This window comes from Aotus nancymaae, unplaced genomic scaffold (genome assembly GCF_030222135.1).
Source record: "Aotus nancymaae isolate 86718 unplaced genomic scaffold, 86718_ANA_hifiasm-v0.15.2.pri h1tg000029l, whole genome shotgun sequence".
Classification (NCBI taxonomy): domain Eukaryota; kingdom Metazoa; phylum Chordata; class Mammalia; order Primates; family Aotidae; genus Aotus; species Aotus nancymaae.
In genome coordinates, this window is record NW_026988442.1 from 15,165,668 (window position 1) to 15,191,964 (window position 26,297).

General features: G+C 41.2%; 1 protein-coding gene and 1 non-coding gene across 4 annotated transcripts in view; both read right to left on the reverse strand.

Annotated features, from left to right (window-relative positions):
* Positions 1-26,297, reverse strand: part of LOC105719189 (ubiquinol-cytochrome c reductase complex assembly factor 1) — a 110,752-nt gene that overhangs the window by 77,968 nt on the left and 6,487 nt on the right. For all 3 annotated transcript variants that reach the window (XM_012455113.2, XM_064382347.1, XM_012455114.3), the window contains 3 exons: positions 15,163-15,267; positions 3,284-3,379; positions 1,134-1,241 (listed from right to left, as the gene is read on the reverse strand). In XM_012455113.2, coding sequence (XP_012310536.1) covers positions 1,134-1,241; positions 3,284-3,379; positions 15,163-15,267 — 309 coding nt within the window. The remainder of the gene's footprint in view (positions 1-1,133; positions 1,242-3,283; positions 3,380-15,162; positions 15,268-26,297) is intronic.
* On the reverse strand, positions 8,975-9,110 carry LOC135277108 (small nucleolar RNA SNORA70). The gene has a single exon (XR_010344709.1). It is a non-coding gene; the product is annotated as a small nucleolar RNA SNORA70 (small nucleolar RNA).

Below are 26,297 nucleotides of genomic sequence, written 5' to 3' on the forward strand. Positions count from 1 at the left end.
GGAATCTTTGAATTATGCTTACCAGCTGAGCATCCCAAATTCAAAAATCTAAAATGCTTCAATGAACATTGGGCATCATGTTTAAAAACTCCAAACACTTTAGATTTTGGATTTCAAATTTTCCCATTTATGATGCTCAACCTCTTCTAGGAGGTAAGTGGGCTGAGAAGAACTGAATCGTTGATGTTTGATTTCCATAATTGGTTAGAGGTATTCTTTTTTGTTGTTGTTGTTATTTGTTTTTTGTGTTTTTTTTTCTTTTTTTCTTTTTTATTGGTTAGAGGTATTCTTATAAAAGCCCAGAGGCAGAAAGCATCTGAGACAGAGAGGATATTCACTCATTTACAGTCACTACTATTATAACAAATAACGTGCTAGGCTAAGAGTTGACTGGGAGTGACACAGCTCAACAAATATCCCTCCATAATAAGAATTACAATAAACCATGGGCTTACTTAGTTAATAAAAACAGGCTGATTAGTAAAATTTTGGTGAAAATCCCTTATAAAATATGGGTTAATCAGAGAGTAATGCTTCCTTAAGGTGTTGCCCATTAGAACATTTGGCCCATCTGACTCATCAGAAGTCATCTATATGGCATACCATGTAGCAAGGGCCTGGAAAAGCCCAGTCTTATTGCCATGCCTGCTACCATGAGATGCTTCTAAAGAACCAGGTGGAGGGACTAGTTCAGCCCCACATGTTGTATAGATCAGACTGGAAACAGCAAGGGGTTGTGGCATGTGGGCAGGAACACTCTGAAGTTCTCAAAATAACATATGGACCTTGAGAGCTTATTTGGAGGTTCTGGCAGGGGAGTGCAGCTACTCATATACCCTTGATCAAAGAATGGTCCTCCTCTATTGGAGAAGATCATCCTCTTCAACCAAGAACACAGCTTCACAAGGGCTGCACATGGAGTGGTCAGGAGGAAGGGGACACCTGCCTACCCAGCCAGATCAGCCAGATCAACCCTGGCAATCAATGGGATAACAGATGTCCAGCCAGATCAGCCTCACATCCAAAATAATCTATGAATTCCATGAAAGCAAAGCAGAAGCTTTAAAAAATTTATGAGGAGCAGAAAGCACAACGCTCAAAAGGAAAAATGAGAAGAACTTAAAGTACTTTACCCATTTACTGTATTTCAAAGGTCCAGTGAATCCCATGGCTTCTATTATCTTTGTGAGAGCACCAACCTTCTCCTCAACAGGCTGTGGGGAATCTTTGGTAGTCAAAAGCTGATTAACCAAAAAGAAAGAAACTAAAATTAGTTGCAAAAAAATTTTAATAGAATGGTTTGTTTCTCATCAGGTCTGAGAGCATTTTTTTAAAAATACAGTCACGGTCTCCTCCTTTCACCCAGGCTGGAGTGCAGTGGCACAATCATAGCTCACTGCAGCCTCAAACTTCTGGGCTCAAGTATCTTTCTGCCTCAGCCTCCCAAGTAGCTAGGATTATAGGTGCACGCCATCAGGCCAAGTCAATTTTTAAAATTTTCTGTGGAGTGGGGAGCCACAGTCTGTTGTCCTGTGGAGAGAGGGGATCCACAGCCTGTTGCTCAGGCTGGTCTCAAACTCCTGGCCTCAAGCAATCTTCCTGCTTCAGCCTCCTCAAATGCTGGGATTACATGTGTGAGCCACCATGCTTGGGCTAAGGGCATTTTTATTGCTTAGATTTTTGTTTTCACCTACAATTTTTAATTTTTTGTTTTTTTTTAGGCATTTTATCATTCAGTAAAAACACATTTGGAACTGTACCTAATAGATATCTTCCAAATTTCAGAGCAAGACACGCCTATCTCATTGACTATATGTCTATTAACCCATATCTAGCAGATGACAGTTCTGAGGTATTAGAATAAAAGTTCTAACAACAAGAGGACTTTTAAAAGGAAATCCTTTCCTTGACATGTACAGGTAAAAATAAATAAATAAAAAGAAATCTTGACCCCCATCTCTCAAAGAACAATTCTGAGAAGTAAAACATTCTATGCTTATTGATGTAAACGGAAAAGGGAAAAAAAAAATATTGCCTGCAAGCAGTCAAAAGTCATTCAAAACCGCAATCAAGCACTGAATAAATATTTTTAAACTCTTGCATTTTTTAGTAAAGGTATCACAAATTTTATTAATGACTACAGAAAATAAGTCTTGTATTTGCAAATAACCTCCAAGGAAAGTCTGCTCTAATGTTAACCTCTCCAAACAAAGGCAAGCTATCTAACCAATAAAAAATTCTCCAAAACTTAAATATCACTTTATTTTTAACACATAAAAAATTCATACTTTTTCCTCCTAAGTGTTTTCCAAGCAAGACAATGGAAGAAACACAGGACATAGGCTCAGAAGGCTTAGGTCCAAATATTCAGTTTGGCATGGTGGCTCACACCTATGATCTCAGTAATCCCAGTACTTTGGGAGGCCAAGGTGGGAGGATCACCTCAGCCCAGAAGGTCAAGGCTGTAGTAAGCCATGATTGTGCCACTGCACTCCACCAGGGCAACAGAGCCAAGACCTTATCTGCTAAAAAAAAATTTTAAAAACAATTCCAGTACTTATGGAGGCTGAGACAGAAGGATCACTTGAAGCCATGAGTTTGAGACCAGGCTGGGCAACAAAACAAGACCCTGGTCTCTATAAAAATTTAAAAATTGGCCGGGCACGGTGGCTCACACCTATAATCCCAGCACTTTGGGAGGACGAGGAGGGCGGATCATGAGGTCAGAAGTTTGAGAACAGCCAGGCCAATATGATGAAACCCTGTCTCTATAAAAAATACAAAAATTAGCTGGGCGTGGTGGCACACACCTATAGTCCCAGCTACTAAGGAGGCTGAGACAGAAGAATCGCTTGAATCCAGGAGGTGGAGGTTGCAGTGAGCCAAGATCATGCCACTGCACTCCAGCCTGGGAGACAGAGCAAAACTCTATCTCAAAAAAAAAAAAAAATTAAAAATTAGCAGGACACAGTGGGGCATGCCTGTAAGTCTCAGCTACTCAGGAGGCTGAGGCAGGAAGATAGTTTGAGCCTGGGAGTTCGAGGCTACAATAAGTTATGATGGCGCCACTGTACTCTAGCCTGGGTAACAGAGCAAGACCTTGCCCCTGAAAAACAAAATTCATTTGGTCTGCCACCTACTTATCATCCTTGTGACCTTGGGCAAGTCACTTTACTCCCTGAGGCTCGCCTTCTGCATTCACTAAAGCTCACCTAGCTAACAATTTTGTTGAGATCATGTGTGAAAGCACTCTATAAACACAGAATGCACTGATAATTCTCACCTTATGTGTGTCGTGATACTTCCTACTCAGCTGTATGTCTATTCCAGGAATCTGTTCGGATCCATCACATGCTCGGGAATGGCTTATCCAGGGCCACTAAAGGATAAAAACACAGATGTAAGCAACACTGAGCATTTAGAGGGTTAATCTGAGCAAAGCTATTTTCAGAGTAAAGACTATTGGATCTTTCTAACCTTACTTAGCCCAGTTCCCAGTGATCAGCTCACTAAGAAAATCCAAGACCAGCACCTAGAAGGGTATCTAGTACATGGTAGATGCCCAATAAATATCTATTGAATATCTGAAGAAATAAAATAATTTGGGCCAGGCACAATACCTCACACCTGTAATTACAATACTTTGGGAGGTCAAGGTGAGAGGACTGCTTGAGGCCAGGGGTTTAAGACCACCCTGGGCAATATAGCAAGACTCCATTTCTAAAAAAAAAAATCTTTTTAATTGCTGGGTGTGGTGGTGCATGCCTATAGTCCTAGTTGCTCAGGAGGCTGAGGTGGGAGGATCACTTGACCCAGGAAATCGAGGCTGCAGGGAGTTATGATCACACCACTGCACTTCAGCCTGGGCGACAGAGCAAGAGCAAGACCCTGTCTGAAAAAAAAAAAATTCAAAGGCCAGGCACTGTGGCTCACACCTGTAATCCCAGCACTTTGGGAGGCCAAGGTGGATAGATCACTTGAGGTCAAGGGTTTGAAACCAGCCTGACCAACATGGTGAAACCCCATCTCTACTAAAAATACAAAAAATTAGCCAGGTGTGGTGGCACACACCTGTAATCCCAGTTACTCGGGAGGCTGAGGCAGGAGAATCGCTTGAGGAGGTAGAGGTTGCAGTGAACTGATTATCGTGCCACTGCACTCCAGCCTGGGAAACATAGCAAGACTCCATCTCAAAGAAAAAAAATTCAGCCCTGGAAACCTGGAACTACATCTAAGTCAATTCTAGGAAACAGAATTGCAGTAAGCATCTATTTAAATAAGGCAGCAGTGCAGTATATGGGGGAAAAAAAGACTCCAGTCACTTTTATGTTTAAAACCTGCTTCTGCCACCTACAACAGGCTCAGTGGCCATAGAAAACTTACGGAACCTCAGCTGCAGTAAGGATGAAAGAAGATATATATAAAGTGCCTTTCGCAAAATAGGTACTCAATAAATAGCAGAAGTTTCCATCATCACTGTCATCATCAACACTATGTTTGGATCACAATCACCACCTTTTTTATGTTGACATTGCATTTCAAAGCAATTTGGCAATAAAATAGCCATTATTTATAATTATGTGCCAGATACTATACAGAATGAAAACTGGAGGAAAGTCCATTAAGGAAATGGCTAATTATAGTCACTCAATGGAAAATCAGGTATCCATTGAGGTTTGTTTTTTTGTTGTCAGTGTTTTGTTTTTGCTTTTGTTTTTGAGACAAGGTCTGGCTCTACTGTCCAGGCGGGAGTGCAGTGGCACAATCTCAGCTCACTGCAACCTCCACCTCCCAGGCTCAAGCAATTCTCGTGCCTCAGCCTCCTGAGTTGCTGGGACTACAGGTACCTGTCATCACACCCTGCTGATATTTGTATTTTTGTAGAGACAGTGCTGCCCAGGTCGGCCTCAAACTCCTGGGCTCAAGTGACCCTCCTGCCTTGAATTCTCAAAATGCTGGAATTACAGGCATGAGTCACGGTGCCTGGCTGAGATTTTTTTCACTAGACTATTTTTTTTTTTTAACAGCAGTTTTAGGCTCATAGCAAAACTGCCTGGAAAGGGCAGAGTTCCCACTACCCCTTCCCCTACAAGCACAGCCTCCCCCACCATCAACATCCCACACCAGGATGAAGCATTTGATACAAAGAATGAACCTACACTGACACATCATCATCACTCAGAGTGCACAGTTTACACTAGAAATTATTATTTTTAACAATGTGAAAAAATGCTTATAATATGTCTAAAATTATAGGTAAAAATATGACTACATATGGGCAAGTCTAGAAAAAATACACAAGAAACCAAAGAGTTATTTTCTTAAGTTAGAATTATGGGTAAGTTTGAGAATCTATAGCTAAAATAACTGGCAAAAAAAAAAAAAGAAAAAAGAAGAATCTAGTTTCCAAACTCTCAGTAATGCTATATTATCTTTACAATAAAAAGGGGTGGAAAGGAGCAAGAAGAGGACTGACCCTTCAATTCTGTTTTATTCCAAGAAGAAATGGAACACATGGAATGAAAATGATTTTTTTTCTTTAACCCTAACGAAGAAAAAATAGAATTTCGAATTGTGGAATGTTACTATTTACTTTTCTTTCCAAACAAGGATATTAAAAGATCAGTCAGGATTCTTCTGGTCAGTCCCAAGGACACTTCTGCTTTAATTCGTAAGTATCAAGAAGGCTTTGTAAAACACAGACTAAACACAGAACACCTCCCCATTACATCACATACATCAATGTAATGGTCCATCTAAAACACAAAGCACTTAAACTGGTTCAAAGAACACAACCAACAGCAGTTTCCACAAGCTGTGCTTTGGGCTGGGTCCTCTTCTATTAGGTTCTATTAGATCCTTCTTTTTCCCCACAGCTCCGGGAGTAACCTTCTGTGGCTGTCCTACCATCTACTCTATTTCTATCCTATCACTATTCATGAGCTAACATTTCATACTATAGATTTTTTTCTTTTTTTGAAGCACTGTGGTTTGTAACATTTCACACTACATTGAACTACTGAAGTACCTAAGTATCTAGTATCAAGGACAGCATCCAGTTTCTCCACACCTACACACTTAGGAACACACACATTTACTTTTTTATACTACCAATTCTTGCCCTTGCACTTCACGCAGAAAATTCACTCAGCCCTTAAAGACCTCAATTTTTCCTTTGCTTAGATTAAAAAATATCAATAGCCTGGGCGTGGTGGCTTACGCCTGCAATCCCAATACTTTGGGAGGCTGAGGTAGGTGGGTTGCCTGAGCCCAGGAGTTACAGACCAGCCTGGCCAACATGGCAAACCCCCATCTCTACCCAAAAAACTAAACAAAAATTAGCCGAGCATGGTGGTCTGTGTCTGAGTAATCCCAGCTACTCAGGAGACTGAAGTCGGAGGATCACTTGAGCCCAGGAGGCAGAGGTTGCAGTGAGCCAAGATTGCATCACTGGACTCCCACGTGGGCAAGAGCAAGACCCTGTCTCAATAAAATGAATAAATTTTTGTAAAAGAGAAAAAATACTCTGAAATACTCAAATGTCACTTTTTCAAAGAGGCTTTCTCTAAAAATAGGTTATCGTTCCATTATTCTCTACCATAGAGGTAGCCTGTTCACTTAACTTCATGGTATTCATTATAATTTATAATTATGTATTTAATTATTGCTTATTTCTATCACCACTACCAAAATGATACACGAGGATTAAGAATTAGGTGTATTACCAAAATCAAGTACAGTGCACTGCACCCTAACCTGTACAATTTTTCTTTGATTATTTCCTTTCTGTTCTTGTCCACACACATATGCTTCATTCAGCCAACCTCTACTTAATGCCCACAATATGCCAGCCCTTGTGCCAGGTTTTGGGATACAAACAGAATCCCTTTTCTCAAGGAGCTCATAATCTTGTGAAGAAGAGAAAGAAGATTTACCACACAAGAAAAAGAACTGAATGTCACATTCTAAAAATGCTGAAAAGGTCACTCACCACAAATAAACAAACAAACACAACCCCAGTATTAGCAAGGATGTAAACCTATGAAAACTCACACACTGCTCATAGTAGTATAAAATGGTACAATCACTTTGGAAAAATATTTGGCAGTATCTACCAAAGCTGAATGTATATACATCCTATAAGACTCAGCAATTCCATTTCTAAATACATATCCCAATAGAAATGTGTACATATCCTCACCAAAAAACACATACAAGAATGTTCATAGCAATACTATTCATAAAAGCCTCAAACTGGAGAAACAATCCAAATATTCATCAACAGAATAACAGATAAAGGAACTGTGGTGTATTCACATAATAAAATACTATACAACAAGGAGAACGAATAAACAATTACTATAAAAACAACATGGCCTGGGCACAGTGGCTCACACCTGTAATCCCAACACTTTTGTAGGCTGAGGTAGGTGGATCACTTGAGGACAGGAGTTCAAGACGAGTCTAGCCAACATGGTTAAAACCCCGTCTCTACTAAAAATACAAAATTTAGCCAGACATGGTGGTATATGCCTGTAATCCCAGTTACTCAGGAGGCTGAGGCAGGAGAAATCTCTTGAACCCAGGAGGCGGAGGTTGCAGTAAGCTGAGATCGCGCCACTGCACTCCAGCCCGGGTGATAGAGCAAGACTCTGTCTCAAAATATAAAAATAAAAATAAAAAAGAATGACAGAGGCAGAGAAGTACAAAGGGGGTGCTGGGAGGAATTCAAGTAATTCTTGAATACCACAGGTGTGTGTGTCTGCTCCCTTTAGCAACTGTAAGCTCCACCAGGGCACAGCCCATCTTCTACATCTTTCATTTTCTGTCCCAACGCTCAACACCATTCTGGGCATGAACTCACTACTCAATAAAAACTAGGTGGATTTTTTTTTTTTCAAAGAAGACAACTTTGGAGAAGGTCCAAAAAAAGAACCACAGGAATGATCAAAGGGATAAATAAAAGGTCCTAGTGGAAAGGTCAAAAGGAATTTAGGCTGTTTAGCTTGGAGAAGCGGCAACTGAAGAACTAAAGAGTAACTCAGAATAACAACACTTAAGTTGGAAGAAATCTCAAAGATATTCTGGTCCAACCTTTTCACTTCACAGATGAGGAAACTAAGACCAAGGGAGAGGTTGCTACTTGGTAAAGGTAATTTTAGGACACCAATTTTTTTTTTTTTTAATTTTGTTTCATACAGCGAGGAGAAAAAACTTTCCCAAGTAACAGGAACATAAATAGCAACAAAAACAGCAATTGCAACTTAATGAAGATCTCCTATATGCCCAGTACCTACCTACATGCTTGGTATTTTACTTATGTTATCTCAGGACAATCTTATAGATACTGTATTTTCCTCTATTTTTTTTGAGATGGAGTCTCACTGTTGCCCAGGCTGGAGTGCAGTGGCATGACCTCAGCTCACTGCAACCTCCACTTCCTGAGTTCAAGTAATTCTCCTGCCTCAGCTTCCCAAATAGCTGGGATTACAGACACGTGCCACCACGCCAGCTAATTTTTTTTTTTTTTTTTTTTGACAGGAAGTAAATTTACCGGTGAATATTAAGACGGGGCAGCACAGTGGAAGCAGCACAGTGGGAAGCCCTCACGAATGCAGGGCCTGCCACTTGTCCAGAGGGCCATGATTGGGGATGTACTTAACTCCACAGCCATCTGGGATGAGCCGCTTCTCAGCTACCATGTTTTCAAATTCATGGGCATTGAACTTGGTGAATCCCCATTTCTTTGAAATGTGGATCTTCTGGTGGCCAGGGAACTTGAACTTGGCCCTGTGCAGTGCCTCAATCACATGCTCCTTGTTCTGCAGCTTGGTGCACCCAGTCGGACATGATAACTTGGCCATTGCGAACCTTGGCCACAGTGCCCTGGGGCTTTCCAAAGGCACCTCGCATGCCTGTTTAGAGCCTACACTGGGGTAGTACAAGGTCAGAGACATGAACATACGTCTGAAAGGCTTGTCTCCAAGGTCCCTTAGAGCAACCCATACAAGAAACAGGCTGCATTACACTACCAAGGAAGCTGCTGTTTGCAGCCATTGCACACTGGGCCCCAATGAGAAAAGGAAGCCAGTCGGCTTAACTGGCTGCAGAATTTTTTGTATTTCTTTAGTAGAGACGGGGTTTCACCATCTTGGCCAGGCTAGTCTCGAACTTCTGACCTCAAGTGATCAGCCTGCCTCAGCCTCCCAAAGTGCTGGCATTACAGGCATAAGCCACCACACCAGCCCTCCTATTTAATTTTTTATTTTTTTGGAGACAGGGTCTTGCTCTGTTGCCAAGACTGGAGTATGTGGTGTGGTCATGGCCCACTGCAACCTTGACCTCCCAGGCTCAAGGGATCCTCCTGTGGGGGATCCCACAGAGTAGCTGGGACCACAAAGATCCAGCTACTCTGGATTTTTTGTAGAGATGGGGTCTCACTATGTTGCTTAGGCTGGTCTCAAATTCCTGGCCTCAAACGATCCTTCCACCTTAGCCTCCAAAAGTGCACCTGGCCCCTAATTTTTCTATTTTTAGTAGAGACAAGGTTTCACCATGTCGGCCAGGCTGGTCTCAAACTCCTGACCTCAGGTGATCCGCCCACTTTGGCCTCCCAAAATGCTGGGATTATAGGCATGAGCCACCATGCTGGGCCTTTCTAATATTCTCTTATGAGATTGAGGTTATGCATTTTTGGCAAAAATGATGTTATTCCCTTCTTGGTGCATCATATCAGGGGATACATAATGCTAGTAGGTCTTATAACTTTTGCCACTTGGTTAAATTGGTGTTTGTCAGGTTCCTGTACTCTAAAGTTAGTATTTTCCTTTGTAATTAGTAAGTATCTTGTCAGGAGATACTTGGAGACTGCGCAAATATCTATTTCTCACTATACTTTTACTTACTAATTTTAGTAGTCATTGGTTTTTTTTAAATGATATAAATAAAAATAAATATTTTAACTGTGGTAATAAATACATAACATTAAATTTATTGTAATAACTATTTTAAAGGGTACAGTACAGTAATGTTAAGTATATCCATATTGTTTGGCAAGAGATCTCTAGAAACTTTTTCATCTTACAAAACTATGCTAAACATGAATTCTCTTCTCATCTCACTTTTCTACTTTCTGTTTCTATGGTTTTTTGTTTTTTGTTTTTTGTTTTTTTTCAGATAGAGTTTCACTCTGTCACCCAGGCTGGAGTGCAGTGGTGTGATCTCGGCTTATTGCAACCTCCACCTCCCAGGTTTAAGCAATTCTGCGTTAGCCTCCCAAGTAGCTGGGATTACAGGTGCTCACCACCATGCCTGGCTAACTTTTGTATTTTTAGTAGAGATGGGGTTTCACCATGTTGGCCAAGCTGGTCTCAAACTCCTGACCTCAAGTGATCTGCCCACCTCAGTCTACCAGAGTGCTGGGATTACAGGTGCGAGCCACCGCCCCCGGCCTTGTTTCTATGATTCTGACTACTTTAGGATATTTCATGTGAGTGGAATCATAAATTTTTGTTCTTTTATAACTGGCTTATGCTTATTTCACTTAGCATAATGTCCTCAAGGTTCATCTATGTTGTAGCACATGACAGGATTTCCTTCTTTTCTTAAGGCTGCATACTCTTCTATTTTATATATATATTTTAGTGTTTTTTTTTTTTTTTTGAGACAGAGTCTTGTTCTCTCAACAGGCTGGAGTGCTGTGGCGTGATCTTGGCTCACTGCAACCTCCGCCTCCCAGGTTCGAGCGATTCTCCTGCCTCAGCCTCCTGACTAGCTGGGACTACAGGTGCTCACCACCATGCCCAGCTAATTTTTGGATTTTTAGTAGAGACAGGGTTTCACCGTGTTGGCCAGGATGGTCTCAATCTCTCTACCTCATGATCTGCCCACCTTGGCCTCCCAGAGTGTTGGGATTACAGGTGTGAGCCACTGTGCCTGGCCCCGATTCCTTTTATTGGAGAGCAGTATTTAGAAATCAAGATCTGGGTACCAAGTGTGCATGAGCCTATTGTTGAACTCTACTCAGGCTTTTGAAGGAAGTTTGATATAGGGGACAGAAAATAGCTTTGAGTGCATATTCTAGTCCTTAATGAACTTTACTTCTTTGAGCCTTTGTGTCCTAATTTCTAAAATAGGAACAAATAGCCCAGGCACAGTGGCTCATGCCTGTAATCTCAGCACTTTTGGAGGCCAAGGTGGGAGGATCGTTTGAGGCCAGGAATTTGAGACCAGCCTAAGCAACATAGTGAGACCCCATCTCTACAAAAAATCCAGAGTAGCTGGATCTTTGTGGTCCCAGCTATTCTGTGGGATCCCCCACAGGAGGATCTCTTGAGCCTGGGAGGTCAAGGTTGCAGTGGGCCATGACCACACCACGTACTCCAGTCTTGGCAACAGAGCAAGACCCTGACTCCAAAAAAATAAAAAATGAAATAGGAGGGCTGGTGTGATGGCTCATGCCTGTAATGTACGGTGGCTCACGCCTATAATCCCAGCACTTTGGGAGGTCGAGGCAGACAGATCACAAGGTCAGGAGATTGAGACCATCCTGGCCAACACGGCGAAACCCCACCTCTACTAAAATACAAAAAATTAGCCAGGCATGGTGGCACGCACCTGTAGTCCCAGCTACTTGGGAGGCTGAGGCAAGAGAATCACTTGAACCCAGGAGGCGAAGTTGCAGTGAGCCGAGATCGCACCACTGCGCTCCAGCCTGGTGATAAAGCGAGAATTCCGTCTCAAAAAAAAAAAGCAAAAATTAGCTAGGTGTGGTGACAGGCATCTGTACTCTCAGTTACTTGGGAGGCGATGCAAGAGAATCACTTGAACAGGAGGCAGAGGTTGCAGTGAGCTGAGATCGCACCCTGCACTCCAGCATGGGTGACAGAGTGAGACTCTGTCTCAAAAAAATAAATAAATAATAAAATAAAATAAAGAAAAAAGAAAATATTACACAAACTCAAACTGAGAAACATTCTACAAATAACCAACTCTTCAAAAGTATCTAAATCTTAAGAATAAAAAGAATAAGAAAATGTGGCCAGGCACAGTGGCTCACGCCTATATTCCCAGCACTTTGGGAGGCCAAGACGGGTGGATCACTTGAGATCAGGAGTTTGAGACCAGCCTGTTCACCAAATGGTAAAACCCCATCTCTACTAAAAATACAAAACTCAGCCAGGTGTGGTGGCACACACTTGTAATCCCAGCTACTTGGGAGGCTGAGGTGAGAGGATCACTTGAACCCAGGAGGCAGAGGTTGCAGTAAGCCAAGATAGTGCCACTACACTCCAGCGTGGACAACAGAGTGAAACTCTGTCTTAAAAAAAGATTAAAATGTAACAGATCAGAGAAGACTAAGAACAAATGACAACTGGATTTGTTATAGCAGACCAGAAAAGGATATTTATGAAAAAAATCTTGACAAAACTGGAACAAATAGACTAATTAATAGTATTATTTCAATGTTAATTTCCTGGTTTCATTAATTACACCATGGTTATGTAAGAGGTTAACATTAGGGGAAGCCAAATGAAGGCTATTTGGGAATGCTACTATTTTCACAACTCTAAGTCTAAAATTATTTCAAAATTTAAAAAATATTTTTTAAGTAGACAGAACTTCAAGAGGCTATTTAAGACAAAGCTGCAGACACAAACAAAAAAAAAGAAAAAATAGAAAAGACAAAGCTACAAATACAATGTCTTTAGCTCTTTGAAAACAATAATAGGATTATAGCATTGGATATTATCTTACAGATACCTGATACTACCACTCATCCAAGGAAGGATTCCTTTATGTCAGGACCTTGACATACATTCATCCTACCACTGCCTGAGTATTTCCAGTAAGAGTAAATTTACTAAGTGAAAATGCAGCCCACACATCCCATTATACACAATTCTAATTAACAAAATTCTTCCTCATTCTGAGCCAAATGTTCCTCCCTGTGAGATATACACCTGAGGATGCCATTCTGAAGCAGAAGTTTCCAACCAGGGACCTCAAAGATTTGGAAGATACCCCAGTAAGTTACAGTCGATATGACAAAAGATCCAGTTTATTTACAATGACTAAAATTACATCTGGTCAGCATGAGATAAATCACCTTGAGTTATTTACATAAATGCTTTGCTATAATGTTGTCCCAGAGCCTAATACAGTACCCAGTACATATTAGGTACTCAAGAAACATTTACTGACCCAAAGAGTAGGACACAGGTCAGAGATTCGTATAATGACTTCTTTTCCCCTACCATCTACGCGCACACAAATAAATTAAAATTTTATACAAAAAAATAATAGAACACAGCCCCAACTCTGAAAAGAAATACCCGCATAACTACCCAAAGTAGATGCCTCTTCTGCATGCATATTCTCCATTCATTCAACATACACTTAGTGACTACAGTATGCCAGGCATAGTGAAAAGACCAGGAAATACAGGAAAAACACAAGACATCCTCAGAAGGGCAAGGCTTACACATTAATTGGAGGGAATTTTAAAGTAGATTTTATATATAAGTTACATAAATAAATTACATAATACATACAATTACATATAACAAACATTTTTAATTGCATCAAATATGAAAAAGAAAGTTAATGGCTACAGGTAAAAATCATAAATTGGTAAGAAAAATGAGTTCCCAATAGATGAATGGAGAAATGCTATAAGAATACAATTTTCACAACTGAAAACAACTGATTAACACAGAAAAAATGTATAGCCCTGAGAGCTAAACAAAGAAATACAAGGTAAAACAAGGTAACATCTTCTACCCATTTATTTAAGTTAAAAAAAACTCAATTGAGGGAGGTAATAATGAAAAACTAGTTATATATACATCGCTGCTCGCAGTATAAATTAAAACAACCTTTTGAAGAGGCAAATTGCTCACACTCTTTTAACCCAAAGTATGCCTTCCTAGGAATTTAATAGGGAGGAGGGAGGGGAGGGGGGAAAAAAAAGAAAAGGAATTTAATAAGTAATTAAAAGTAAGAAAAAGGTGGGGTGCAATGGCTCACGCCTGTAATCCCAACACTTTGGGAGGCCAAGTAGGGGGATCATGAGGTCAGGAGATCGCGACCATCTTGGCTAACATGGTGAAACCTTGTCTCTACTAAAAATACAAAAAATTAGCCGGGCATGGTGGCACGCACCTGTAGTCCCAGCTACTCAGCAGGCTGAGGGAGGAGAATTAATTGAACCCAGGAGGTGGAGGTTGTGGTGAGCCAAGATTATGCCATTGCACTCCAGCCTGGGCAACAGAGTGAGACTCCATCTCAAAAAATAAAAAATAAAATTAAGAAAAAAGTATGTGCTAAGACAATGGTAAGAAAATTAAAGCTTATAATGGCCAAAAAAAAAAAAAAAAAAAAGGAAATGATTTTCATATCAAAGGCTAAGTAAATAAAATATGTGGCCACTAAATTTTTAGTTACAAATCTATTGAAACAATATGAATAATGTCCATTCTAATAAGTGAAAAGGTACCAGAATATAAAATTCTGTGGCCATTTGTTAGGGTACTCCAGGAATAAAATTACACATACACACCCCCACATCCACAACCCTCCCCCACACACACAAGGGCTGAAAAAGTACCAGCAGAGATAAAAATACGTTTTCAGATTTGAAGTTGTAGGTGATTTTTATTTCCCTTATTACTAAAGCATTAACAAAAATCAGTAGGGAAAAAACTCCTCATGCAAGGTCCAAGGTAAACTACATTATAATGAATTAGGTTGTCAATGGTAAATGAATATTTCAAACAATTGTTTCTTGGATTTTATATTCATACAAAGGAAAAAAATAATTCTCACGCACAAATAAAAGTAGCAAAAGGTGGCTACAAAAAGAAAACTGAAAAAGGTAAACTCTGAGATGAATATCTGGAAAAACTCTCTAACAGTAAAAATCATCAGACTGTAGCATGGTATCCTAGGCTAAGTTCCACTGCTAGGGTATTTAGAAGCAACGCCCTAGACACCATACTTTAGGAATCAGTCCTAAGTTGACACCACAGAGACCCAGAGTGATCTCATGAGGTTTTTTTCCATCACACAATTTGGTTGGCTAATCTATAAATACATGACATTTGCACATAAACATTCAGGTTTTCTTTTGAAAATACTAAGCAAAAGAACAACAAATCTTACCTGGGAAGTGCCAGACAGAGCCCTGCCCCACTGTCCTTGGGTAGGAGACATAGGTATCAATCGGCTGCATACTGGAACCCACTGGGAAATGCTACTCTGATTCCTCTAGAGAAAGAAAAAAATAATCTGTCAGGAATCTAAATCATACTAAATCCTACATAGAAGGCATGTATAAAGGATACAACGTACCTGTGACACTGTAACATAATTAGAAATACATATTTGGCCTTCATCTTTAGTTCCTGGCACAGAGCTCCTAAAACCCTTGGAATTTCTGAGTGATGTAACTCATAATAAGCCCCTTTCAACCATACCTGAGTTTATGCTAATGAGGTGATTCATGCAGGATGGAGGTTGGTTGCCAGAGGAACCAACCACAGGAGTAGAGGGTTAGAACTCCCTCATGGCATCCCCACCTCCAGGAGACTAGATGGATTAGAGACTGAGCCAATCACCAGTACCCAATGATTTAATCAATCATGCCAACAATAAGCCTCCATAAAAATTCTAAATGACAGGGTTCAGAGAACTTCTAGTAAAGATGAAAAAATCTTTTTTCTATACTCAACTCTACTTCTGACACCAAATGTGCAGGGGCAGGGGGTCCCCACACCAAGCAATTCTCCAATGCTCTGCAGACACCAACTGGGTGTCCTACAATTTAACTTAATTCTTACACTAACTGCCTGGAGACAGCAGAGACCTCACAGCTCCAACAGGATTGTCCCATACTTCATTTTTTGTTGTTGTTTTGAGATGGAGTTTTGCTCTTGTTGGCCAGGCTGGAATGCAATGGCGCAATCTCAGCTCACCACAATCTCTGCACTCCAGGTTCAAGCAATTCTCCTGCCTCAGCCTCTCAAGTAGCTGGATTACAGGCGCGTGCCTGTCCCCCACTTCAGACTGCAATCACGAGTAGTGAGTCCCCAGGTTACTCACACTTTTATCCAACTTGTCTATAAATTGGGGATTCCCACAACTGCCTCCTCAGATTCAATGATTTGCTAGAATGGCACAACAACTCAGGGAGGCACTTACTCACCTCCTCTAATCACTATCACTTTGCAAGGGTTTCAAGGGCTCTGTGCCAGGAACCAGGGATAAAGATCAATTATATATTTCTTCTCTCATAATATCATATCTGGGTTGCAGACAACATGCCAGGAGGGTGGCACACTCTAATTCCACAGGGACAGAAACGACTTCACTCAGGACCATTCCAGACTTGGCCTTTAGCATCTAACTTTAGAAATCCTGCCAGAATGGGGTATCACATGAATGAAGAACTTACCAGTTTATTTTAAAGGATACACCTCGGCAACAGCCGAATGGAAGCGATGCAAAAGATGAGGTATGGGGTGAGAGCTTGCTTTCCGGGTGTGCCAACCTCCCTACACTTTGATGTTTACCAACCCAGAAGCTCTCCAAACCCAAGGATTTCTATGGAGGCTTCATTACATAGACATGATTGGCTATCACTGACCATTGGTGATTAGCTCAATCTCCAGCCCCTCTCCTCTTCCAAAAGTTAGGAAGGAGTGGGAGAAGCTAAAAGTTCCAACCTTCTACTCATACATATTTGTTCCTCCAGCAACCAGCCTCTACCATCCAAAGACCATTCCAGACCTGGCCTTTAGTACCTAAGTACCTTCAGTACCTCCAAGAGTCACCTCATTAACATAAACTCACAGCAGGGCATAAAAGCTCATGCCTTCAAGTCCTATTATCTCAGCACTTCTGAGAGGCCAAAGCAGGATTGCTTGAACCCAGGAGGTCTAAACCAGCCTGGGCAACAAAGTGAGACCCCCAACTATACAAAAAAAATAACCATAAACTCAGGTATGGTTGAAAGGGACTTATTATAAATAACAAAAGACACTCCTCTCACCCCTATCACTCTGCAAGGGTTTCAAGAGCTCTGTGCCAGGAACCAGGGATAAGACCAAATATATATTTCTTCTCTCACAATATCATATCTGGGTTGCAGCCACATGCCAGGAGGGTGGCACACTCTAATTCCACAAGGACAGAAGTGACTGCACTCAGGACCATTCCAGACCTGGCCTTTAGTATTTAAGTTTAGAAATCCTGCCAGAATGGGGTATCACATGAATGAAGAACTTCCAAAATGGGACCAAGACCAAGTCTCCACATGCTCATCTCTCCAAGGATAAGATGTACCACTGCCTACTACTGGTTTCACAGACTAAAATAATTCTGGTAATGGGTGACTCAAGCAGTGGGCATGGGCTCCCTCTGGGAAGAGAAACAAAATAAGCAGACTTCTGGCACTTTACAATTAGATTATAATTCAAGTTACAGTTTGCAATGTCTTTTTTTTCTTTCTTTCTTTCTTTTTTTTTTCCTTGAGGCTGAGTCTTGCTTGCTCTGTCACCTAGACACGAATACAGTGGCACAATCTCGGCTCACCGAAACCTCCACCTCCTGGGTTCAAGCAATCCTTGTGCCTCAGATTCCCAAGTGTCTGGGACTATAGGAGTGAGCCACCACACCTGGCTAATTTTTGTATTTTTAGTAAAGACAGGGTTTCACCATGTTGGCCAGGCTGGTCTCAAACTGCTGACCTCAACTATCCACCCACCTCGACCTCCCAAAGTGCTGGGATTATAGATGTAAGCCACTGTGCCTGCCCGTTTTTTTATTTTTATTTTTAAAGAGACGGGGTTTCACTACATTGCCCAAGCTGGAGTGCAGTGCCTAGTCATGGTACTAACATTGTACACTACAGCCTCAAATGCCTGATGCCTGGGCTCAAGTGATCCTCCTGCTTCAACCTCCCAAGTAGTTGGGACTAAAGCTTGCAATGCTGTGCCTGGCTTACAATGTATGTGTTTTCTTTTTCTTTTTTTTTTTTTGAGATGGAGTTTCACTCTTGTTGCCCAGGCTGAAGTCCAATGATCTCGGCTCACCGCAACCTCCTCCTCCCAGGTTCAAGTGATTCTTCTACCTCAGTCTCCCAAATAGCTGGGACTACGAGCATGAGCTACCATGCCCAGCTAATTTTGTATTTTTAGTAGAGACGGGGTTTCTCCATGTTGGCCAGGCTGGTCTTGAACTCCTGACCTCATGTGATCCACCCACCTTGGCCTCCCAAAGTGCTAGGATTACAGGAGTGAGCCACCACGCCCAGGCTACAATGTGTTTTCCATAAACACTGACTTACCCGATCTTCACAAAATCCCTTTATAGTAAGCAATGCTGGAATCATCATCATCCCCAAAATGAAGAGGAAACTAGGGGAGAAGTTTTACAGTGGGAAAACACATGTGGGCAACTTGATTTCCAAGACAAGAGATTAAATGGCTGTTCAAGCTAAAACTGAGATTCACATTTTCCCTCTAATAGAAGCTCACTTCAGAAAGGTCTCTTGGCCAAAGTGAGAGGCTAGGCTGAGAGCTCTGTCTTGCTAAATGAGAAGTCTGCTATATTTTATGAATCTGAAATACATTCCACTGTATAAATGATAGCCATATACATAGAACTGGAAATTTTAATTTTAGGAACCAACTCTAGGGATCTGAGGGTTTTCTTCACTTGACCTGTAGATGTTATAGGACCATAATGAGGACCGAATACATAAACTGCTTGAAAATCCTTTGCCAAGTATAATGTACAACACAGTCGGCCCTCCATAGCTATGGGTTCTGCATCCATGGATTCAGCCACCCACAGATTTAAATATTCGGGAAAAAAAGTGCCGGGCATGGTAGCATATACCTGCAGTCCCAGTTACTCAGGAGGCTGAGGCACGAGACTTGCTTGAACCCAGGAGACAACGGTTGCAAGTGAGCAGAGACTGTGCCACTGCACACCAGCCTGGACAACAGAGGGACTCTATCTCAAAAAAAAAAAAAAAAAGCCGTACTAAACATGTAGACTTTTTTTTCCTGTCATTATTCCCTAAATAATACAGTATAACAACTATTTACATAGCACCTACATTGTATTAAATGTAAGTAATCTGGAGATTATTTAAAGTACATGGGAGGATACATATAGGTTATATGCACATACTATGCCACTTCCTATCAAGGACTTGAGCATCCATGGATTTTGGTATCCAAGGGAGGTCCTGGAACCAATCCCCCAGGGACACTGAGGGACAACTGCACTAGGACTTTAAATTCAGCTACTCTAATTTATCTTTTCAAGTAATTTAACCTCTATGACATTCAGTTTCCTCACAGCAATGATCAGTAATACCTAATGAGCACTTGATGGCAGGCACTTTTCTGGTACGTTACATATATGAACTCATTTAAACTTCACAATCACCACTAATGACCTAGATATACAATTATCCCATTTATACAAAAAAGGAAACTGAAGTATGGAGAGGACTAGCAACCTCCCAATGTCACATAGTTCTAACAGCAGGATTAAGACATGAACCCAGGCAACTCAACTCTAGAATCCATGCTCATTTATGGGATGAAAGGCTAAAGAGAGATTTGCAAGGTACCCTCTAGCTCTAACACTATATGACCTAGTCTGGAACCAATTAAAACAGCATATTGTGGAAAATGCCACATACTTACAGGCAGAAAGCACTGTTCAGAATCTACATATTAAACACCTCTGTGAGCCTTGGTTGTCTCTTTTTATCAAAAACAAAGATAAAATCCCTATTTCTCAGGATTTTCTTTAAAATTAACAAATGTACCTTGCAGTACATTCGGCACAATATTAAGCTGAATCTGAATCTCCATTTCTTTGAGTAGTCAGAAACAAGTAGAGGTGGGGTGGAAAAAGGCATTAGATTTTTAAACCTACAGATGCTTTCTACAGTGTCTCACAATTCTAAAACTGTATAATTGCCACTTACAGCACCTTATATTTCAAATGAAAAGTGGAGCTAAAAATATTTTATTTGAGCTGAGGTTTGATCAGCTGAAATGGTTTTCCAAATGAGAGACAGTCACTGGTGTTTTGTTTTACCAACACTGACAGATTTGCCAGAATCATTCAATGTCAGATGTTCCTGTCCTAAAAATGTTAAGTATGGAATAGGAGGAAACTGCTTCAGATTCAGGGCCAAAGGCAGGGGGTGGGAGGGCTGGGGAGTGCAAGAGGAAATTACACGTTGAAACAATGCAAACTTTTGGAAGATTTTCTGAAGAATTTCATCATGTTATTATTTCCAATGTCAACAAAATTTTTCTCTGTTAATTTTGGCTCCCGTTGGTCTTAGGCCAATACTTTTAAATCAGTTCTTATTAGAAGAAAGGAACAATCAGCTGTTCTTTCCTTCTCCAATCCTACAACAATTCTTGTCCAAATCCTTAATTGAAACCGCTAAAGTGTAGCAGAAAGTATAATCCCAAATCTTCCATCAAATAGCAGTGAACTGGTTACTCAACAATCCGGGCCTCCATTTTCATTTATGAAAAATGGGAATAATAAAAGCTATCTCACAGGAGTGTTCCCTGGAACACTTCTAAAAGCACTTTGATAACAGAAAATCATACACAAAGGCATCATTGTTATGAACAACTGTTACCAAACTGTGCAAGCCCCACTTTCCCCAGCAAACTGTCAGAGAAGCAAGAACCATTTTCTTAAAATATTGCTTGGGGCCGGGCGCGGTGGCTCAAGCCTGTAATCCCAGCACTTTGGGAGGCCGAGGCGGGTGGATCACGAGGTCAAGAGATCGAGACCATCTTGGTCAACATGGTGAAACCCCGTCTCTACTAATACAAAAAATTAGCTGGGCACGGTGGCGCGTGCCTGTAATCCCAGCTACTCAGGAGGCTGAGGCAGGAGAATTGCCTGAACCCAGGAGGCGGAGATTGCGGTGAGCCGAGATCGCGCCATTGCGCTCCAGCCTGGGTATCAAGAGCGAAACTCCGTCTCAAAAAAAAAAAAAAAAAAAAAAATTGCTTGGAACCTAGCATTCATTTCCTTTCTCAAAAGCTTGCAGTAGTTCCAAGGACCTCTTTATTGAAAGCTAAACCCCTAATCCTTACTGGTCTTTAACAACTGGACCCCTCTAAACTCATAATACTTACTGTGTTACCACTTAGCAGTTTCAAAAACCTGACTCAGATTCTTTGGTTTGGGAATCACTGCTCCACTCCATACAAGCGAACTGCCTTGAGGCAATTTCCTCTGGGACTTCCCTCCTCCCTCCAACCCAAACTATAAATTCAATTGCTTCAAGAAATCTCTCCAGGCCAGCCACGGTGGCTCAGGTCTGTAATCCCAGCCTTTTGGGAAACTGAGGCAGGCAGATCACCTGAGGTCAGGAGTTTGAACCAGCCTGGCCAACATGGCGAAACCTCATCTTTACTAACAACACAAAAATTAGCCGGGCATGGGGGCAGGTGCCTGTAATCCCAGGTACTAGGGAGGCTGAGGCAGGGAGAATCGCTTAAACTTGGAAGATGGAGGTTGCAGTGAGCCAAGATTGTGCCACTGCACTCCAGCCTGGGCAACACAGGCTCCGTCTCAAAAGAAAAAAAAAAAGAAGGACTGGGTAGAGTCAGTAGAACCAGAAACTGGCCTCTGAAATATATATATTTTTTGAGACAGAGTCTCACTCTGTTACCCATGCTGGAGTGCAGCGGTGTAATCTCTGCTCACTGCATTCTCCGCCTCCCAGGTTCAAGCAATTTTCCTGCCTCAGCCTCCTGAATAGCTGGGATTACAGGCACACACTGCCATGACCAGCTAATTTTTGTATTTTCAGTAGAGACGGGTTTCACCATGTTGGCCAGGCTGGTATCGAACTCCTGACCTCAGATGATCTGCATGCCACAGCCTTCCAAAGTGCTGGGATTACAGGCATGAGCCACCATGTCAGCCTCTATTCAGTCCTTTTTCTTTTCCACCTCTTCCAATACTTCATCTATAAATATATATCTGTGGAAGTACTTATCTCTCTCTTAAGGTACTAATATATTAGGCCTAGAAAACAATTAGCACATCTCAACTTCTCCCAAGGTCAAAAAATATTTATAGCCATCTCCAATGGCAAAAAATATTCCTTTATCTTAGGATAAATGCACTAAGTGGGAACTCGTTTTATTGTCATTTTGCCTTGCCAACACTTCAAAACCAAAATTTTTAAGAGAGGCTTCATGTTTTTGTTTCCCATGCATTTGTTAATTGCAGTGATTTTTTTTTACATCAGTACTTCGAAATATTCTGACATACCACCTCTTGTATTGACTAACCTTTAATCAGTCCACTGAAAGGCCTGTTTTTACATGCGGTTTTGTAAGATACATAGTATTTTCCTTGGCTCATTCATGAGCTAGAAAAAGATTTACAGGTGTAGTGGATTCTAGTTGTTCACCATAAAATCACCACAAACACTGGGTTAGCAAATATGAAACCATTGCTTCTAAAGGAAATGCCAGTCTTAGGTTCCTGCTAGCCTCTGGTCACAGCATTCATCAAGCAATCAATATATAACCTTGTTTTATGGGTTTCTGTGGAAAGACATCCTATTTAATATACATTGTTGATACACAAACACAACTCACAGCCAACAACACGGTAACTCACTCCTGAACAAAATTTAATAAACATATTTTTTCATAAGGCACATTGTGGCCTTCTTGTACTCAGCAATGCTAGAAACATTTTCATACTACAGTTGGGGGACGTTTTAAAGAAGGGATTCACCAACTGAAGCACAAAAATATGAAAAATATCCACTAAAAAGACCATGAAAAGAATACTTGTTTACAGTATGAAAACTGAAGGCTGGGCTCAGTGGCTCACGCCTGTAATCCCAACACTTTGGGAGGCTGAGGTGGGCAGATCATGAGGTCAGAAGTTCAAGACCAGCCTGGCCAAGATAGTGAAACCCTGTCTCTATTAAAAATACAAAAAAATTAGCTGGGCATGGTGGTGGGCTCCTGTAATTCCAGCTACTTGGGAGGCTCAGGCAAGGAGAATCGCTTGAACCTGGGAGATGGATGTTGCAGTGGGCCCAGATCATGCTATTGCACTCCAGCCCAGGCAACAGTGCAAGACTCTGTCGCAAAAAAAAAAAAAAAAAAAAAAAAAAAAAAAAACTAAGACAAGAAGGCAGAATGTTATCCCACCTCAGCTAGGAACATGCACACTGGCAGCTCAAATTTCTCACATCCTTGCAAATGTCCGCAAATGACCACAAAACTGCCATGAGTATTGATTTTGGGGTTTCAAACAAACTTTAGCAACTAGGTGAGTTCACAAATATAGAATCTGTGAAAAATGAAAATGAATTATAAACATGAAATCCACTGTATATAATCACCGGTGGTGCCTGTATTCTGAATGCCATGGATACTAATTCAATTCCATAGTCCAAAGAACAGTTTGATACTCCGGTAACAAACTTTCCTTCCAGTTACAATGTGGCATGCTATAATGCAAAAGGATATTTCCACGGTGAGAAGAAGAGAATGTTTAATCATTCCTTCAAAAATTACTGAATAAAGGGCGGGCGTGGTGATTCACGCCTGTAATCCCAGCACTTTGGAAAGCTGAGGTGGGTGGATCACTTGAGGTCAGGAGTTCAAGACCAGCCTGACCCCATCTCTACTAACAAATATATATAAGATACATAAATTAGCCAGGCATGGTGTACAAATATATATAAGATACATAAATTAGCCAGCCATTCCTGTAATCCCAGCTACTCAGGAGGCTGAGGCACAAGGATCACTTGAATCTGTGAGGGGGAGGTTGTAGTAAGCGGAGATCATGCCACTGCACTCCAGCCTGGGCGACAGAGCGAGACTCCATCTCAAAAGAAAAAAAAATTATTGGTGGGGCATGGTGGCTCACACCTGTAATCCCAGCACTTTGGGAGGTTGAGGCAGGTGGCTAGTGAGGTTAAAAGATTGGGGCCATTCTGGCCAACATGGTTAAACCCCATCTCTACTAAAAATACAAAAATTATCCTGTTTTGGTGATACACAACTGTAGTCCCAGCTATTCAGGAGGCTGAGGCAGGACAATCGCTTGAACCCAGGAGGTAGAGGTTGCAGTGAGCCGAGATCACGCCACTGCACTCCACCCTGGGCAAAAGAGCAAGACTATCTCAAAAAAAATAAATAAACAGGTCGGGCACGGTGGCTCACACCTGTAGTCCCAGCACTTTGGGACGCCAAGGCAGGCAGATCACAAGGTTAGGAGTTCGAGACCAGCCTGATCAATGTGGTGAAACCCCATCTCTACTAAAAAGCGTGGTGGCGAGTGCCTGTAATCTCAACTACTTGGGAGGCTGAGGCAGGAGAATTGCTTGAAGCTGGGAGGCGGAGGCTGCAGTGAGCCAAGATCATACCACTGCACTCCAGCCTAGGCAACAGAGTGAGACCCTGTCTCAAAAAAATAAATAAATAATTACTGAATATACTACCCCCTCCCACTTTGTTGGGAGTATTCAATCTGAGCTTTCAAAAGACGGATTACATACAGGAAAGATTTGAGTAAATCAATAAATACATTAAGGGTGAGGGGTCAGGTTTCTATCAGAGAAAGGAGTTAACAAATATGGCAAGGCAAAAGAGTAGAATAAACCCTGTAGTATTAGAATGGATTTAGAATAACTGGTGTGGGCTTTTAATATATAAAGAAAAAGATATAGACACGTTTATGTGTCTAGATATATTTCCTACCCACATCCTGATAGGGCCTGTAGACCTTGACACTCTAGTAGCAATGAGCAAATGTAGCACCCAAATCTGATTTCTAAATAGCAACAACCACTAAAAGGAACTAGTCTCCTCTGGAGAAAAGTTGACTCCAGAATGGGGATGATGTTCATCAAAGTCTTAAAAAGAACTGGCATTATTTGATCTGTCTGATAGTTCTTTAGAAGGCCCTATTTCAAGGCTGTCTTAGAACTCACCCAGTGTGAAAAAACCTTTTCCCCAGCAGCACCAGTTGAAAACAAACAGAGGTAACTGTTTGACTTCATGGCTTCCTGAGGCAGTGAATAACTGGAGAAAACAAAAAGCTAACCAAAAAGCTTTAAAGGAAAACCTGGGGAATGAGATGTCCACAGGGGGTTAGAAAAGCCCCAACATATTCCTGGGTGTCTAGGAACCCATGAACATACCCAGGTCTGTGCACATACCCAAAGCTGTGCACATGCTCAGGAAAGACCTAAGAACGTCTCTTACTTGTGGTTGACCTTGAGGTTCTGCACAGCAGGAAGTGAAGGTTAAGGTAGAGCTGTCAAATGCCTGGCAGAGTGTTACAGGTGCATCTCAACATGCACACAGAGGCCCACAGTAAAAACTGGGATACTCACTGCTTCCAGGCAGTGAGAATCAAATTTTAAGAAATTTAAAGAAATTAGTTAAATCATTACCTGACCACTAAGCTATGTAAGCAGAGACTTCAGTGGGCACAAACAACAAAGAATACAGACTACAGAATCAATTCCGAGAAGTCACTAAACAAAAATATAACAAACCTTGGGAAGGGAAACAATCTGATTTCCAGAGTTGCCACATTATTTAAAATGTCCAGTTTTTAACAACAACAACAAAAAGGAAAGTATGAGAACAACATCTCACCAAAGAGAATATCAACAGAAAGAGAAGTTTTTTTTTAAAGACAAAATAAATTCTAGAATTGAAAAGTCCACTAACTAAAATAAAAAATTCATTTGTCCTTGCCAGTAGAAATTAAAAAAAAGAGAGAATTATGAAAATAAATTTTAAAGAGAAAATTTTTAAAAAATAAAATAAAATAATAAATTCATTAGAGGGACTCAACAGTAGATTTGAACAGGCAGAAGAAAAGAATCAGTGGTCTTAGGCCAGGTACAGTGGCTCCTGCCTGTAATACCAGCACTTTGGGAGGCTGAGGAAGGTGGATCACAAGGTTAAGAATTCGAGACCAGCCTGGCCAACATAGTGAAACCCCATCTCTACTAAAAATACAAAAATTAGCCAGTGTGGTGGCATGTGCCTGTAGTCCCAACTACTCGGGAGGCTGAGGCAGGAGAATCACTTGAACCCAGGGGGCAGAGGTTGTAGTGAGCAGACACCATGCCATTGCACTCCAGCCTGGGTGACAGAGTGAGACTCCCTCTTAAAAAACAAAAAACAAACAAAAAAAATCAGTGGTCTTGAAAATAGGTCAATTTAAATTATCCAGTCTGAGAA